Below are 16,017 nucleotides of genomic sequence, written 5' to 3'. Positions count from 1 at the left end.
GACAATACATGGAGTGTATTTATGCCTTTAAATTATACTTAACTGCCAAATTTCTCTTCAATAAAATTCATCCTTATACTGTGTTTTAGACTAATGTCTGATTTAGAATTTTATCACTGTCAAAACTTGGTTTAATACAAAGATGTAGAATGCAGATTTTAATTTCCAGCTACAACTTAAAGTGTTATCTGGTAGGTCCTAAACCAATTTCCAGATACACAGTGAGTGTTTGGAGCACTACCTCTAGGTGATACAGTTCAGCAGTTGGCAGGCTTCCTCGCTGAGACAGTCCTGGCTGCAGCAGAGCCACCTCCACGCTTCAGGGCTTTTACTTCTACTGGGCTTCTTTCTGCTTTTCCAAAGTGACCTGTAGGCTTCTGTCCAGGAATAAAAGCTCTCCTGCAAACAAGGGGCAGGGGACAAAAAGTAACTTTGCTATTGTCAAAGTTATAGTTACTAGAATACCCACACTTGTGGAATTTTTTAACCAACTAACCACAGGGACGCACACACACACATATGTGCACATATGCACAACATACATATGTGTAAGTATGTGCATACATGTTTGTGTGTGCATACACATATAACAAACACAGATTTTTAAAAATTGGTTTAGAAATGAAGAATCTTAAAAAATGTAAATCATAATAAGAGTAGTTTACAAAACAGTCTGGATTATTTGACTTGCTTAGTCCTTTCAGAGGACCACATAACCAATCCAATAAAAGCTTTATTTTCTCAAAGTTATTGATTGAATTTTACTAATATTATTTAGACTGAGTTCTTTTAAAGCCAACTTTTGATGTCATTTTCTCATTCTGTGAAAAACTTAAATTAAAAATGGTCTGATTAACTCATATGTATGAACATACCATTGGACTCAAAAATATTTTGTATTGAACTTAAATATTTGCACGATTTTTTACTTTTATAACATAACATGATAAAAATCGTCAGATATTTTATTGGATTTGCTTTTTCAAATCCTTTTATAATTTTTTGTATAAAATAGTTTTCTTGACAATGAGATACTAGTAAAATCTCATTTTTAGATATTAGTTTTTAATTTTACATAATAAAATATGAGAAGAAGGCTAGTAAACAATTAAAACAGTTTACAGAAATGGTTCACTTATATCTTGTTAATTATTTTTATTTGCTTTGTAGCTTACTCAAAGTATTTTACATCAGATATATTTTTTATTGTTCAAGTACAATACATCAGATATATTTATTTTATTATGTACATGTGTATATAAAGTTTATTACAAAATTGGTTATTAACCATTTCTGAAAAAATTCTTAAATTAACTTTTTGTATATAGATATATTTGTTTTCATTAACAAGGAAAAATTCTTTTATTTTTTTCTTGATTTTTTAAAGAAGAAATCATATAATTTGGGCTTTGACAATGTGCATTATTTTACCAGGATACACAGATATACATACAAATATGCCTTTGAAATTTTAATTTATGTGTTCTATGCTTGTGGATGTGAGCGTTTCACTAGTTTAGTTATAAAATATTACTGCTTTTCAAAAAATATTTCCAGTTTTTATATTTGCCTTTCTGGGTATGACTTTTCCTTAATGTTCCCTAAGATTTCTTGATCTCAAGAACCTGAATTTCTCAACAAATACTTCTGTATTCTATATTTCTATATTCTGTATTTCCCTGTTCTTAATGTGTTGAGAGTATCAATCTAGCCTCTGCACACAAACGAACCGGCACACTGTGCAGTGTGGCGCACGAGAGCTGCTCCAGCACCGTTCAGACGAGGAAACCAAGGAAACCATGCTCTCAGATACCAGCCCTGTCGTTGAGGGGCATGGTAGAAGTATGTGAGGCAGGTTTGATTGCCACATTTTGTGTGTGGTCTCCGTCAGTTGCATTTATAATCAACGAGGTCTTAAAATTTAAAAAGAAAAGGTAAAGAGACATTATGACCCACTGTTGAAGGCAAAATACTAGTCTGACCCATAAGAGCTTCAGTTCCCAGTTCACCGCCTCACTTTCACACTACTGATCATGTTATCTGTGTGTCATTTCAAATACTCAGAAGTCATATTTCAGTGCCTCTGAAATATGTTTACCAACAGGTCATAGATGATTTATATCAAAAGAACTCTTTGACCTGTAATTTATTTCGTCATAATAAAATAAATATTTATTTTGTGTAATTCTAAAAAATGTTTATAGAGACTGTTGTATATGTTGCAGAGGCAATAGGCATGTTTAAATATGTATATTCATATTCAGATGCAAGGAGCTGAAGAGAACTTCAGCTTCCTGACCAGAACATGATTTTTCCTTTTAGTATTCTGCTCTGTCTTAGAATCTTGATGGCTGTAATTTCTAAACCAACATCAGTATGGGTTTAATGTAGGAATATTTCAAATTATAATGGTTCTGGAAAGCACAATTGTTATGGTTAATTAAAGGCAAATATTATGCAAATGTTTTTAGTGAATTTTATTGAGTCTGAAAGTTCAGGTTCTGAGTTTGATTACAAATCTTAAAATATGTAAGCAAAATAGAGAACATTTTTATTTGTATCCATAGTATAATTTTAAGGATATGATTGTAAATTCCTAAAGGACAGGGGTGAATCACATTCATTTTTATATCACTAGATGTTATCTCATTGCCTGGCATATTGTTGGTGCTTAATAAAGGAATTCTTTGGCTTCCATAACTTGACTTGAATTGCATGTAAAATATCAGCGCTTTATCATACCATTTATATATGGCATGGGAATTTTGTTGAGTCAAGTATTGTGAAAATTTTGCTGCTTTTGTGGAAATAACAACTGGTACATGAGTAATTAGGCAACATGTTGGAAACCAGACTTAATCATATGGGATCATATGCAACCTTAAGAAAGTAGTTTAAGTCTGCTTTAGTTCTTTTGTAAATAAGTAAATGAACAAATTAATAATTTAGTTTTACTAATATTAAAACTCAATACTGTATGCCTATGTTAGATTTTCTAAAAATGTCTTGCTCATTCTGTACTTTAAAGGTAATTTTTTAAAAATACACATGGGAAAACATAAAACTTTAAAATGTGAACTATAGACTGAGAAAATATTGCTTTACCAATTGCAGTTGTAGTGTGTCTTCCAAAGTTAGGAAAAAACACATAGTTTTGAGGTAGAAAAATTCAAATGATTGTAATGATTCCTTTTCATACATTTTTTTAACTGAAATGTATTGAGTTTCTTTCCTTCTGGGGAAGAAATGACTGACTCTTTTTTCTTTCTGCTTGCAGAATTCTCTTCCAGTAGTTAATACTATTATTGTATTATTTTGTGTAAGTGAATTAGAATTTTATAGAAATGAATAGAACCTTAATATAAAAACTCATACAAGGAGGCCCGCTGTTGATGTGTTATAATGAGTCAACACTAAAGACATATTACATGTCATGCTGCTAGGTTTGGTAACATATTTTGTTCTGTAATAATTATCAATTCTTTTTATGACCAGTTAATGGGATTATTTGAATTTCCTGAAGAGGTGTTTATCTCTAAAATAGCAACCAATACGAGGAAAATTATTTTGTCTCTACATGTGTTTGAATGTTTGTAGGAATGGAGATGGTCTGAGATCATAAGGGATGCACAACCATTTACGTTTTGAGTTTCTGAAATCAGCTTATACTGGCCTCTGCATTACAACAGCTTACTCTCATACGAGGCTTGACAGAGATCTAAGCATTTCTGTATACTGCACTTGCAGATATTGTATTTTTTTATTCCTGTAAATTGCATGGTTTCTCTGTGTTGACTCTGTCTTATTTATACTAGCTCCAGTGGCTGTTGGACAATTACGAGACAGCAGAAGGAGTGAGCCTTCCCAGAAGCACTCTCTACAACCACTACCTACGACACTGTCAGGAACACAAACTGGACCCAGTCAATGCTGCTTCTTTTGGAAAACTAATAAGGTCAATTTTTATGGGGCTACGAACCAGGAGATTGGGAACTAGGTTAGTATTGAAAAATCAGTTCATAAATTAATCTTTTTCAAACTGTAACAGTTCAGTATATTGTTTGAGCAAAGGTACTTGATTAAAGGTAACATGTAAAGAAAAAATGCAGAATTTTCTCAGTTTAAAAACTGTGTCCGCTCCTGGGAAAAGGAAAACTCGGTTCTCAATGAATACTACCAAATCAGACTGATGCACTATCTTAAACATCAACTGAGCAAAGCTTTGAGAACTGATTCTCAAATTACATAGGAAGTAGCAGACAAACCTGTTAATGCAAGATCTACATAGGATGCTTTAAAAATTAATATTATCACTGTCTTCTCTTTTTGAAAATAACCATACTAAAGATGATGAGTAAAGTAACATAGTAAGTGGAAAACTGTGTATCTCTTGAAAAAATGTATTGGAATGTCTATAAATAACCCTTGTATTTGAATGGAGTAAGAGATTAAAGCTGAGGGGTTTTTTTTTTCATTTTATTTCTGTAGACCAATTAAGAGTCATTTGGTGAACTTAAAAAATACGGCTGTTTGAAGCCCTCAGTAATGAGATGGCCCTATTTACTCTTTTTACCCTTTTAAGTTTCTTGAATGTGAAACCATACATGTATGGAAGAAAAAATATAGTATAGTTCTATTACATGGAAGCCAGTAAAGAACACTGCTAGTTTCTCTGTTTCCTTTTAAAAAAATATATGATAGAAATAACACTTAGAACTGTGGAGCTTCAGTTTTACTTTTCTATAATTTTTACAAATTATCTAAACACACATTTTCAGTAGTTTTATTTCCTAACTCTTACAGAAATCCGTATTAAGCAGTATAAAAATAAAGATGGTCCCCTGTAACATTAGATGATCCACCTTTAATTAGTTACAAGTCATAGTGTCATTTTATTCTAAGTAATTGACCTCATAAATTTATACTGAAAAAAGGAATGAGTGTGTCCATTTTATGAAGTTTATACGGTCTATATGTATTCAGAGTGTGAGTTATTTCTTTCTGTTGCATTTCAAGTGATTATACAACTTGCAGATTGCTGGAGGTTTATTCTTATAAGTGTATTTTCTTGTACCTGGCTTTCAGTCCTGTGGGGTGAAAAAATAAGCTTATTGTTTCTTAAGTATTTTTCCCCCAGAACCACAAAAATTACTGTTTGGTTCCTAACCTACTATCTCCTAGCTGATGGCTCAGTAGTTATGCATACTGCGCCTATATTTTAAAACTCTGGGCTTTATTCAACATTCTAATAGCTGTATTGTTGTGCTTCTTTTGTTACTGAAAGGGATTTCAATGGATCCTATTTTGAGGCTCCATTCAAACCTTGAAACACATCTTTAAAATAGAAAGTGACAAAATTAGGGTTGTTTGGGTTTGTGAATGAGTAGAATCCATACTCTGTAAGTACATATTGCAATACTACAGCATTTATTTTCTGGTGTTCTCCCCACCGCCCCCCCCCCCCACTCTGTAACAGTATGTCTTCTGTTCCTTTTAAAATTGTTGTATAGTATTTGTAATTAGGATGGAAAGCACAGCCAAGAAGAATAAGGAGAAAAGAAAGCCTTTGGGGAAAGTTTAAACAAATGCTGTGTTATAGGGTAGCAGACCTCTCATGCAGAAAAACTGACAATGGAAGGGGTCAAAGTGCTGAGTCTTTCTACCATGGAAACTGGATCAGCATCCACTTTCTACCTTTAACACAGGGAACAGAAAGTAAATCAGTATAAATCATGAGACAATTTAACTCAGATACTTTTTTTTAAGCAAACTGTATGCAGAACTTGTATTTTATCCATTAATAAAACTGAGTGGTGAATTCATTCAAACCAAAACCAGATCTTTTCTCAAGTTTCTCAAGTATAAAGTAAGTAAAATCACCATGTTTGTAAACAAAGACAAATGAAAAACTACCTTTTATAGACTGCATTTCCAAATTAAGTTTAAGCCAAAACATGGGCTAGCTAACCTCCCTGATTATCCACGGAATAGAGAGAACCACTTCCCCTGCCCCCACCCAAATAAATGTCGATTCGTAGGGAATTGAAAAGAAAGTAGACACTTCATTTGTTTTGTGGTCTCAAGAGAGAGATATCATTTCACTCTGTAGTCCTGTCATTGGCTGTGTTCCCTGGTTAATGTCTTCTGCCTTCTACCCATCACGACTCCCTATCATTCTCCACTCTGTACAAGAGAACACTACTGATTGGGTTGGTAGTATTTTTCAGTTTTGTTTTTTATTCTCTTCTGTAGTAGATTTTTAGAAGCAAGATCTAATTTCTGCAAGTGGAAGGCCTTTCTTTAGAAGCATTAGGTTTTCATACTGGTTTATCTTGCTGAAACTACGTAGGTATTCAGATGCTCTACATTTGTTTAAAACTAGCAATATTATATATAAAACAAAATTTTAATGACTTTTCAAATGTATAGGGCTCATATATGTTTTTTAATCTTAGAAGTAAAATTCTGTTCTATTTTTTTACCATCTTCATTTTGAACCTATATTTCATTGTCATATATATTTCATATTGAAATTATCTCACAAATTGTATTTATTTTCATATTGCATTTTTATCGAATTTATTGGGGTAACACTGGTTAATAAAATTATATAATTTCAGGTATACAGTTCTATAATTCATCAATTATATTTTATACTGTGTTCTATTTTTGTATAAATACTTAGTCTGTACCTCCCTTGCATTTCTTTTTGTAAATGAAAGAAAAAAATTGAAGAGTTCTGATATCTTGCTATATATAGGCTTGTGAAAAATTATTTTTTCTTTGCAAAAATTTACATATTTAAAATGTTATTTTTGCAACAGTTTCAAGTTTTATTCAGAGCTAAACTTTGTCATTTTTAGTAACAAACACAGTATTTCTCCTGAACAAGGGAAAATTCTGATGTTTTTATTCCAGGTGGAAATTTGCCATTTTCACAAAAAATTTCCTCATGTCTGTAGTGATGCATCTTATTCAGCCTGCAAAAGTAATATGAATCCATAAAAACAGAGATGAATAAAATATGTTTCAAAATGAGTAAATGCATGCTTCTTTTTAGGTTTCAAAATATTAAATATAATAGACTTCATCACCACATCTTGCATCAGTGAAGTTTTCTTCATCATCCCTGCAGTAATAGAACTTGAAAAATGTAGAACTTACCTAAGAAAGGTAGAATTAAGATTTTTTTTCTGTTGGTTCTGTATAACCTCTTTATTATAAATTCTTCTTTAGTGTGCAACCCTTTATCCTGTTAATGAATTTTTGTTGGCCAGAATTTTTTTCTCATTATTACTCCTTCCAGTTAAATTCAGAACATACATTTGAAAGTAAAATGTAACTTAAATGGAATAAATGGACTGTTCGACAATATTTAAGAGAAAGTTTATAAGGAAAGTTTTTTTTAGGGCCTTGAGCTGATAGATTCACAATCTTATTTTGATTCCTCAAATGTAGCCACCATCACAATATATAAGTATGCAGAACACATCACAAATATAAAACATATGCAGCTTGTAAATATTTTCCCAAATGTAAAGTTGTATGGACATCCTATATGATTAACACTGGTTCAATTAACGTTTTGTCTTTCTAATATTTGTTGTTGTTTTATGAAGAGGAAACTCCAAGTACCATTACTATGGGATTCGTGTCAAGCCAGATTCCCCTCTTAATCGTCTGCAAGAAGACATGCAGTATATGGCTATGAGGCAACAGCCCATGCAGCAGAAACAAAGGTAGACTCTGGAGTTATCACTGACATGTCAAAGCTATGTATTTTTTTAGATGTTTGGTCTCCTTTTTTTTTCTGAACAAATAGAACAAATACCTAAGTTGTTTGCATGTTTTCACTACAGACAGTTCTCAAATATGATTTAGAATTGTATTCATCCTGTCTATTTTCCAGTTCTTTTAAACTAACTTATCAGGCAGGCTGTTGAGTCCCTTTTAAGTTGAATGTGACATCTCAAGCTATTCAGACAGGGAAACTAAATACAACGCATAAAGAGTACACTCAAGCAAACACCAGCTGGAGAAATGTGTTCCAATATTTACAAGCTTTTTAACTTCTGTTTTGCACATCTCTCAAGTCATTGTTTTTGACACAGTATATATTCTTGCAGAATGTTTGGGATTTCTTACACTTTCTTAGAATCCAGCCTTCATAGATGTGAGTGGTAGATGTTAGAGCTGTAAGAGATCTCAGGCATTCATGGATGGATGGATGGATGGATGGATAGATGGATGGAACGAAAGAAGGAATCATGGATTGTAAAATTGAAAAATACCTCAGTCTAGTCTGGCCTTACAGCCTTGGAACAGATTACTAATATTGCTATTTTTGAGTAAAGTCCCAGAGAAATCAAATCATTTACACAAACCCATGATGCTATTGTATAGCCAAGCTGTTATATAGCTGTTACATAGTTAAGGAATTAGAACAGGAGGTGTGTGGCTTGTTGGCTTTTTTGTTTGTTTGTTTTAAGTACTACAATGTGAGAAGTATTAAAATAAAGCTTTGGTCAAGGACCTATTGGAATAGAGAAGAATTTTTATAAAATTCTGGGAGGATTGGGAAATTTCAAAGAGAAGTTGCTATTTGAGTAGGGACTTGAGGAATCAGAAAGGGAGGGACATTCAGGCAGAGGCAGTAATGTAAACAAAAGTACAGAGGGGTAAAAAGTTCAAGATGTCTTCGGTAAATGCTCTGATTTGGTGAGGTTGACATTGCAGTAGAAGAATTGAGAAGGTTGAATAATTTAGTGGCAGATGAGGTTTAAAAAGTAGTTTGGATCATAGATTAAGGGGTTTAGTTATATATGAAGTTGTTTTTTGTGCATAACGTAGCTTTGAAGCTGTGCAAGGCTTTGAAGTGAAACAATGAAATTTTCCAACTTTTTTTTAGAGAGATAACTTTTTGATTTTGTGTAAGACATATTTAATGGAAAGAGACAAGAGGTAAAGACACATGTTAAATGGTTTTAACACAGTCATAATTTCTAGTGCAAGTGTCCCCAGCTGAAGAGTCAGAACAAGATTGTATAATTATATAAAAGTATCTCAAGAGTTTTCGATTTTTAATTCAGAGATTCACAACCTTATTTTTTAAATTGTTGATCCCTATTTTTTGAGATATAGTTTGTGGAAGATAGTAAGAAGGGCTCTAAAAATATAGTACATCATGGAACAGTCCCTAATATGTTTGAAGATAAAGTTTGTGAGTTGTAATAAACTGTTATTGTCTTGGGTTATGATTCTTTTTTCACCTGTTAGAGCAACGTTTATAGCTTTTACTTAATGAGGTCTCAGCACGCACATGTCACAGCAGTACACAGTAGAGGTTATGATGAGAGCAAGAAAAGAAATTTGATTAAAAAATAATATGTACTCAAATGTGAAAAAACTTAGTGAATTTTGGCTAAGACAGCTGAAGCCTCCTTCTTCTTGTGATATAACTGAGAAGAATCCTCCCTAGGAAGTTTTCATGGAAATGGAAGCCTTCAAGAGACGTTCTTTATTTAAAAAACCTCGGTTCGGTAAGCAAGATCTAGGCCTTAACAAAGGTCTCCTAATTAAAAGATTCCAGAGCTATGAAGGTTAACAAGCCATGAAAACCCTGCAATCTCGGTATAGCAGTAAATGCTTTTAGAATTAGAAATATTATAGAGGTATTTAAGAAATGATGTAAAATTCTCAGTAATATTAATTGTTCCAATTTAGTGTTTGCTTTCTCATGGAGTAACAATGTTAGAGAACCAAAGCAGTACTGAAATTTTCTTTGGGTTTTTTTTTTTTAATTACAAAAGTTTTGGATTATAGACAGTTGCTGTAGGGATGGTGTCTTGCCCCCTGGTTGCAGTGGTAGTGTTACCAACCTCAGGGACCCTCACTGGCATTAGCAGGACAGAGGGAGGTTTCTGTTGTCACTGCAGGATCCTGTCAGCTGGCAACCTCAACAGGCCTGAAGTGAAGCCAGAATTCCCCATTGTGCAGAAACACTTGGATAGGAGAGGAAGAGTTTCTCTCCTCTCAATGTAAGGCATGAGAATATTTGTTGAAAACAGTGGAAAAGGACCTATATCATTTGTGTTATGGCTTATAATTCCAAAACTCAAATGATTCCATTGGATATATTAAAATTAATACAAGAAGAGATTGACATTCTCCTGTTAAAATACAAGTGACACGCGAAAGGTTTAAAATATTTTATAAGTGGTACTAGTATTTAATATTTTAGAATATTCAAATTGTTTAAATGCTTTGAGGTTTATTGTATTCATCTAAATGTGCACATCTTCCATAGTATAAATTTACATGTTTCACATATTCTTAGAGTAACAACATCAAGTATATGCAATGATTATTTCATCAAATAAAAGAAGTTTTAAATCTCAATTTGTACATTTTCTGATTGTTTGGAATCATAGTACTTGTAGCAGTAATAGTGATTATTGTTTTGTGTAGCTTTATATTTGTTAGATTTCCTTTACAGGTGGTATCCCACTTCAAGATCTGATGGGGTGTTAAAGGAAATTTTCACTTATCTACAAGTCAGATTTGCAGCAACACCACCATATGGAACATAGCCATGAGTCTGGAAATAAATGGAAACAGCTTCTAATTGAAAAACAGATGTCAGAGAGTCTGTAGTTTAGCTTAATTGAAAAGATGAAGCCATCCTCAAGCCATTTACCTAAAATACAGATGCAGATTAGAGCACACTTGATTCACAGGAAATCATTAGATGTAACAGCTGGCAAGAGGAAATATAAGTAAACAAAGGTCTTTTATTTGCTTTGGGTTATTCAACACATCAGTCTGTGCACATTCAGCGGAGGGAGAAATGGATGCAGGCGCTCCCCGAGGCCCTCGAGTATCACTCTAGTGACTAGAGTCGAGCCTGACACAGTTTGATAACTGTTTGCTAATTGATAGAATTATAGGTCTTCGAGAAGAGGTAAATACTCTGGTTAAGGAAGCAGAAGAATGTGTAATAGTTGATTTTTTAATATCTTCTGTTGAAAGTACCTCATGAAAATAATGTATGCACTAGCATGTGGTAATCTTCAGTTTTCAAGGAAATTCACTCATGAACTAATTTAACTATAATTTAGAGAATAAATAAACTTAGTTATTATAGAGCAAAATGGAAATCAGTAATTTTCAGATCTACAAACTAATTTAAAATGTTTGCTGCAGTTATTTTTAATGTTTAAAAGAAGTACAGAGAAGTTGTTGACACATACATTTTAGGTATTCTTCCAATCCCAGTAGCAAAAGTGGTGGAACGGAGCCAAGTGCATTGACAGTGTGCTGGGCTATGTTCCATCCCAGCAGCCACAGCAGCCATTCTCAAAATCAAATTGCATTTATCATTCCTTCAGCAAATACCTAACAACCAACAGTTGCGTACCAAACATCCCCATCACATCACAGAATCATAGAATGTTAGAGCTGGAAGGAAGAGATCACCTAATCCAACCCATCCTCTTGAGAAAATTGGAGTCTATGAATGGTAGATACTTATCTAAGATCATAGAGCAATCAGGACTAGACCCCAGTCCTCTAGTCTTTATTCTTAACGAATTCCACCCTTAAAGAGGTAAGATAACCCAAACAGAAATGAATACAGTAATAAATTTTTTGCATATGAAATAAAGTAAAAAGTCATACTTTAGTATGTCCTAAATAAATGAGGAAATGTGCCACTTCCTGCCTCTTTAAATGGGATCTTCACAGGAATTGGATTCTGTGAAAAATGGAACCTTTGTGGCACTGAGGGGAAGGAAATAGAAGCCAAATTGAAAGATGGTACAACAAGGCTACTTTTGCCTTGGCTGTAGACAGCTGTGAAAGCATGCATGGTCCTAAGGAATGAGGGAGGACTAGAACCTTTGTTATTAGAAGGCCTTTCTTAATACAGGTTTCATAGACAAGTGAAAGGACTCTATACTTAAAATTGGGAAGCATGGATTTGAGTACAGGTTGCTTTGGCACTTCTGCAGAGTGTGTGGCTGAACTCCATTGAACCTCAGTTTTTTAATCTGCTAAATGGAAATTAATAATAAACTACCTCACAGATTATTTTGAAGTTCAAGTGGAAAAAGTATGTAAAGTTTTCTTAAAATTGGAAACATGCAAGTGTTAGATAAGTAATAATAATTATTATCATTATAATACTTGTGCACTAGAGAAGAATATTTCTTTAGGAATAAGGTTGTTTTGGGTAACGGTGAAGCCTGGCCATTGGACACACATGGCTTCCATTTCTTTACCTCTGGGCCAGTGGTTTTTAACTTTGATTAATGTTAATGGTTTAGCATTCCTTTCCTGGACCGTGAAATCCATGGAATCACTTCCAAGCTAAGCACCTAGTGTTGATAAGCTGCTCTGAGGCAGCTGAGGGTGGCAGGAGTCTTTAGTGGTGAGATGAGCAGTGCCTGTGCATTTGGCTTTTGGAGGCAAATAAGAAATCTTGGCCCTCAGGTATTTAATGTTTCCTGTGCCACTGGAGCAGCCCCTGATGTGAAGATAGTTTTCATTGAAGATAGGGAATTACAATTCAGCAATTATTAACTGCAATAATTAATGGAAACTTTGATAATACTAACAGTTACCACTTACCCTTCCTATGAGCATTTATGGAACATTTAAAATGTTCTCCAATAAGCACTTAATACGCATGATCTCTTTTGGCAATCATAGTATTATTTACTGATAAGGGAATTGATCCCCATTTAATTTTGTTGTATGCAAGAACCTTACTAGTTTATTTTTTCTAGATAGAGCCTCAGATACCTTTTTTGTGTTGTTCCTGTTTTGGCATCAGGTAGAGTCAGGTGGTTATTCTCCAAATAAAGGAAGGAATGGGGGGCCATCCCTCTAGAATCAGTTTAACAGAAAGTGTCAGCTGTAGACAGAACTACGGGTAAAGTACCATGCATCATGCGTGTTTGTAACAAGACTATCATATTGTGTTTGTAACAAGACTATACAGATGACCCTAAATTACCCATGCTGAGGAGTCAGTGAAGAAAGTCACGCAATAAGGGAATCCTGTCTACCTCTTCCAACATTGCGCACTGAGCACCTAGGAGAGCACTGAGCACATTGCCAATGTTAAATGAATGAATGACCTACAGCTTTAATTTAGCCAGTAGCTTCAACCTTATCTTTCCCCTACCTCTCCTAAATTTTCTACTCTAGCTGCAGTTAATATAACCACTCCACTTGAATTTAATTTTTTCCCTTCCCTTGCCCAATTATAGATGTAGAACTAATGAAGAGACAAACACTCTAAGGGCTACCAATAAGAATTGAGGAGATGGAATAACTATCATTAACCAGCAGGGTTGATGTTGGAAGTCATTTAGAAACATTCAGTGTGACATCAAGGAGTCAGTTACTAGTTTGAAAAGATGGTACTCTTAACACTCACTGTTTTCTCTGATCTGGTCATGTTTATATCATTTGGGTTCAGACCTCAAGTCATAGAAAGATTTTCTGGTCCAATTTTTCCAAAGAGAATCTCAAGATTCCACGAAAATGTTAGCCTCTTTCCCTGATAATGAGCTCAACATAGAGATTTGTTCTGCACATTAAATGATTAAATTCTTTCTAGAGTTATATACCTAATAATGACTCTTTGACTGTATAATTCAGATTTTGCATATATGTTTTTTACTTACTGCCAAATGAGCTTTTCCAAATGTTTCATTTAGTCAGTTGAAAATTCTTCCACCTGGGACTGTTGGTTGAATGTGGTGGGGAATATATACCATTCTTTGGCTTCCATCGGACTCCTTCAAAGTCTTTATGTGTGAGATGGACAGAATTAGATACCATTTTACAGTCGAGTTACAGCTGTCCAAGTTCTAAATATTAGCCGTGACTAGCCCTTGGGGGAAGATTCCTAATAATTTTCCAAGTTTCTGCAGTAGTGACAGGTTTCATGCATACACTCAGCTATTAAAGCATTAGAGTTTCTTTGATTTCCTAATCATTAACAACTTCAGTTCTGATTGCCCATGGAGTTGCAAGCTGTTAAAATTATTATTTGCCTCTTACTAATTTTGAAACCAAGAGCTGTTTCTTCATTAGATGCAGCACAGGTCTTTCTCTGAGCATACACAACTCAGGAGCACTAAGGATCTGCTGTAAGAAAGCCTAATTTAAAAATAACTCATTTGTAAAGTGAATGGGGGAAAAGGGAGCAAGTTGAGTTGTTTAAAGAATTACTAAAGAGTTCCATTTTTTAAAAAATTCAATGATTTTTTTCAATTGAAAGTACCTCTGGTTTTTACAATTTGGCATTTAAATGATAATTATTTTGTGAAGAAGGTAGAGAGGCAGGAAATCTGAAAATTCTGAGATTTGAAAAATCTGATTCTGATTCTGAAAAATTCTGATTCTGAAAATTTCTGAGATTCTAGTTGCAGTTCAGCTAGAGTTAAGAGAATGGAAGATTATCATGTAAGTCAATGGAATATTAAAAACCATGCTGGAAAAATTTTATTCCTACACAGCCTTTTCAAATCCATGTCCCTAATTGCTTTGCCTATAGTAAGTGCTCAATAAATGTGCATTACATTGGTTTGATATATGTTAAGATCAATTGATAGTATGATAAAATGAAATATGTTACTCTGAGCATTCACTCATTCATTATACATTCTGAGATACTGACTTATATTCCAAATGTAATTCATTGAGAAAAAGAAAATTGGTGACATTTTATTAAAAATGACCTGTCTCTAATTTAGGAATGTCCTACAACAGTGGGCTGAAGGAATTTCAAGTCCAAGAAATTCTTCTAGACAAGTGTTGTGCAGGCTCCTTAAGTAATATCTTAGAACTTGTTAAATAATCAATTTCTAAGCCCCATTCTCAAAGATTTTGTTGAGTATATCTAGGGTGAGTCTGTGTTTTGAAATTTTTTGAAAGCTACCCAGATACTGATACGGAACTAGTTTTCAAACCAACACAGTATAATATTTATAACTGTTTCTTCCAAGCTGAATCAGTTACCACAGATATTTGTTGAGACTATTCAGAATGTTCCTATTCTTGACTTGTGTTGAACTACGTTCTTCTCCCAGAAGACTTAACCCTCTGAGGTGATGGCAGGGATAGGATGTTTTTCCTAGAGCATCAGGAAAATGAACACCTACTTTTCCTTAGTCCAGTGTTTGTGATTTCAGGAGATTCTTCCCAAGGACCAGTGCAGTGCCAGACTACACACTGTGCTACCATGTGATTTAGTATGTAAAACATAGAAGGAAAAAGCAAAAGTCAGCACTACCTGGAAGCTCCCTCATATTTAGCTTTCATTAATACTGTTCTTGTACAGGAGCTGTATTCCTGCCATTAATGCTGTAATCCTTCATGGCACAGACCCCTCCCAAACTTGCCCCCACACCTTTCTCGGAGGAGGTACAACAAAGTTCTGGCTTATAAAGCTCCTGTTGACACAGCAACCAAGAATGAATGCACTAGTTCAGCTTTGCCTGATCCATTTAGTCCACTTTAGCTTTCTACCCTTAATTTTATGGTTAGAATAAAAACTTTCAGTTCTCAATTATATTTTCGTGACCTCTTTCATATAATATTTGTGTTTAAGTACTGACCTGCACCATTTCTCCAGCATTTACCAACTAATTTTCTTTTTTTTCCTAAACTAATATTGATGCATTTTCTGTCTCCTGTGTGATAATACAGTGTACCTATAATCAGTGCTCCCCACTCAATATAATTATTATTAAATCATACATTAATTATAATGTATTACAGTTTTGAGTGCTTATCACATAGAATATCCCTTTCCCTTAAGAACGTCCACTGTCTAAATCTTTCTAAGGAAGCAGATGATTTTGCTGACAGCTACAGGTTTGCTAAGCGCTATGTGCGGTAGTTTGTGACATGACATCCATCTGCTAAAAACGTACAGTCGGAGAGGAAAAGGTCCTTGGCTTTTAGGTGAAATGCCACTTGTCCTTGTTATTTGCTGTGCCCATT

General features: G+C 34.0%; 1 protein-coding gene across 6 annotated transcripts in view; it reads left to right on the top strand.

Annotated features, from left to right (window-relative positions):
- The window catches only part of RFX3 (regulatory factor X3), a 282,830-nt gene that overhangs the window by 211,011 nt on the left and 55,802 nt on the right, over window positions 1–16,017 (top strand). For all 6 annotated transcript variants that reach the window (XM_037061756.1, XM_037061751.1, XM_037061753.1 and 3 more), the window contains 2 exons: window positions 3,816–3,997; window positions 7,620–7,739. In XM_037061756.1, coding sequence (XP_036917651.1) covers window positions 3,816–3,997; window positions 7,620–7,739 — 302 coding nt within the window. The remainder of the gene's footprint in view (window positions 1–3,815; window positions 3,998–7,619; window positions 7,740–16,017) is intronic.

Source organism: Sturnira hondurensis, unplaced genomic scaffold, assembly GCF_014824575.4.
Source record: "Sturnira hondurensis isolate 20B ecotype Veracruz unplaced genomic scaffold, ASM1482457v3 Scaffold0013515, whole genome shotgun sequence".
NCBI classification, from domain to species: Eukaryota; Metazoa; Chordata; class Mammalia; order Chiroptera; family Phyllostomidae; genus Sturnira; species Sturnira hondurensis.
Note: the sequence above shows the minus strand (reverse complement) of the source record. Positions and strands in the feature narration are given on the sequence as shown.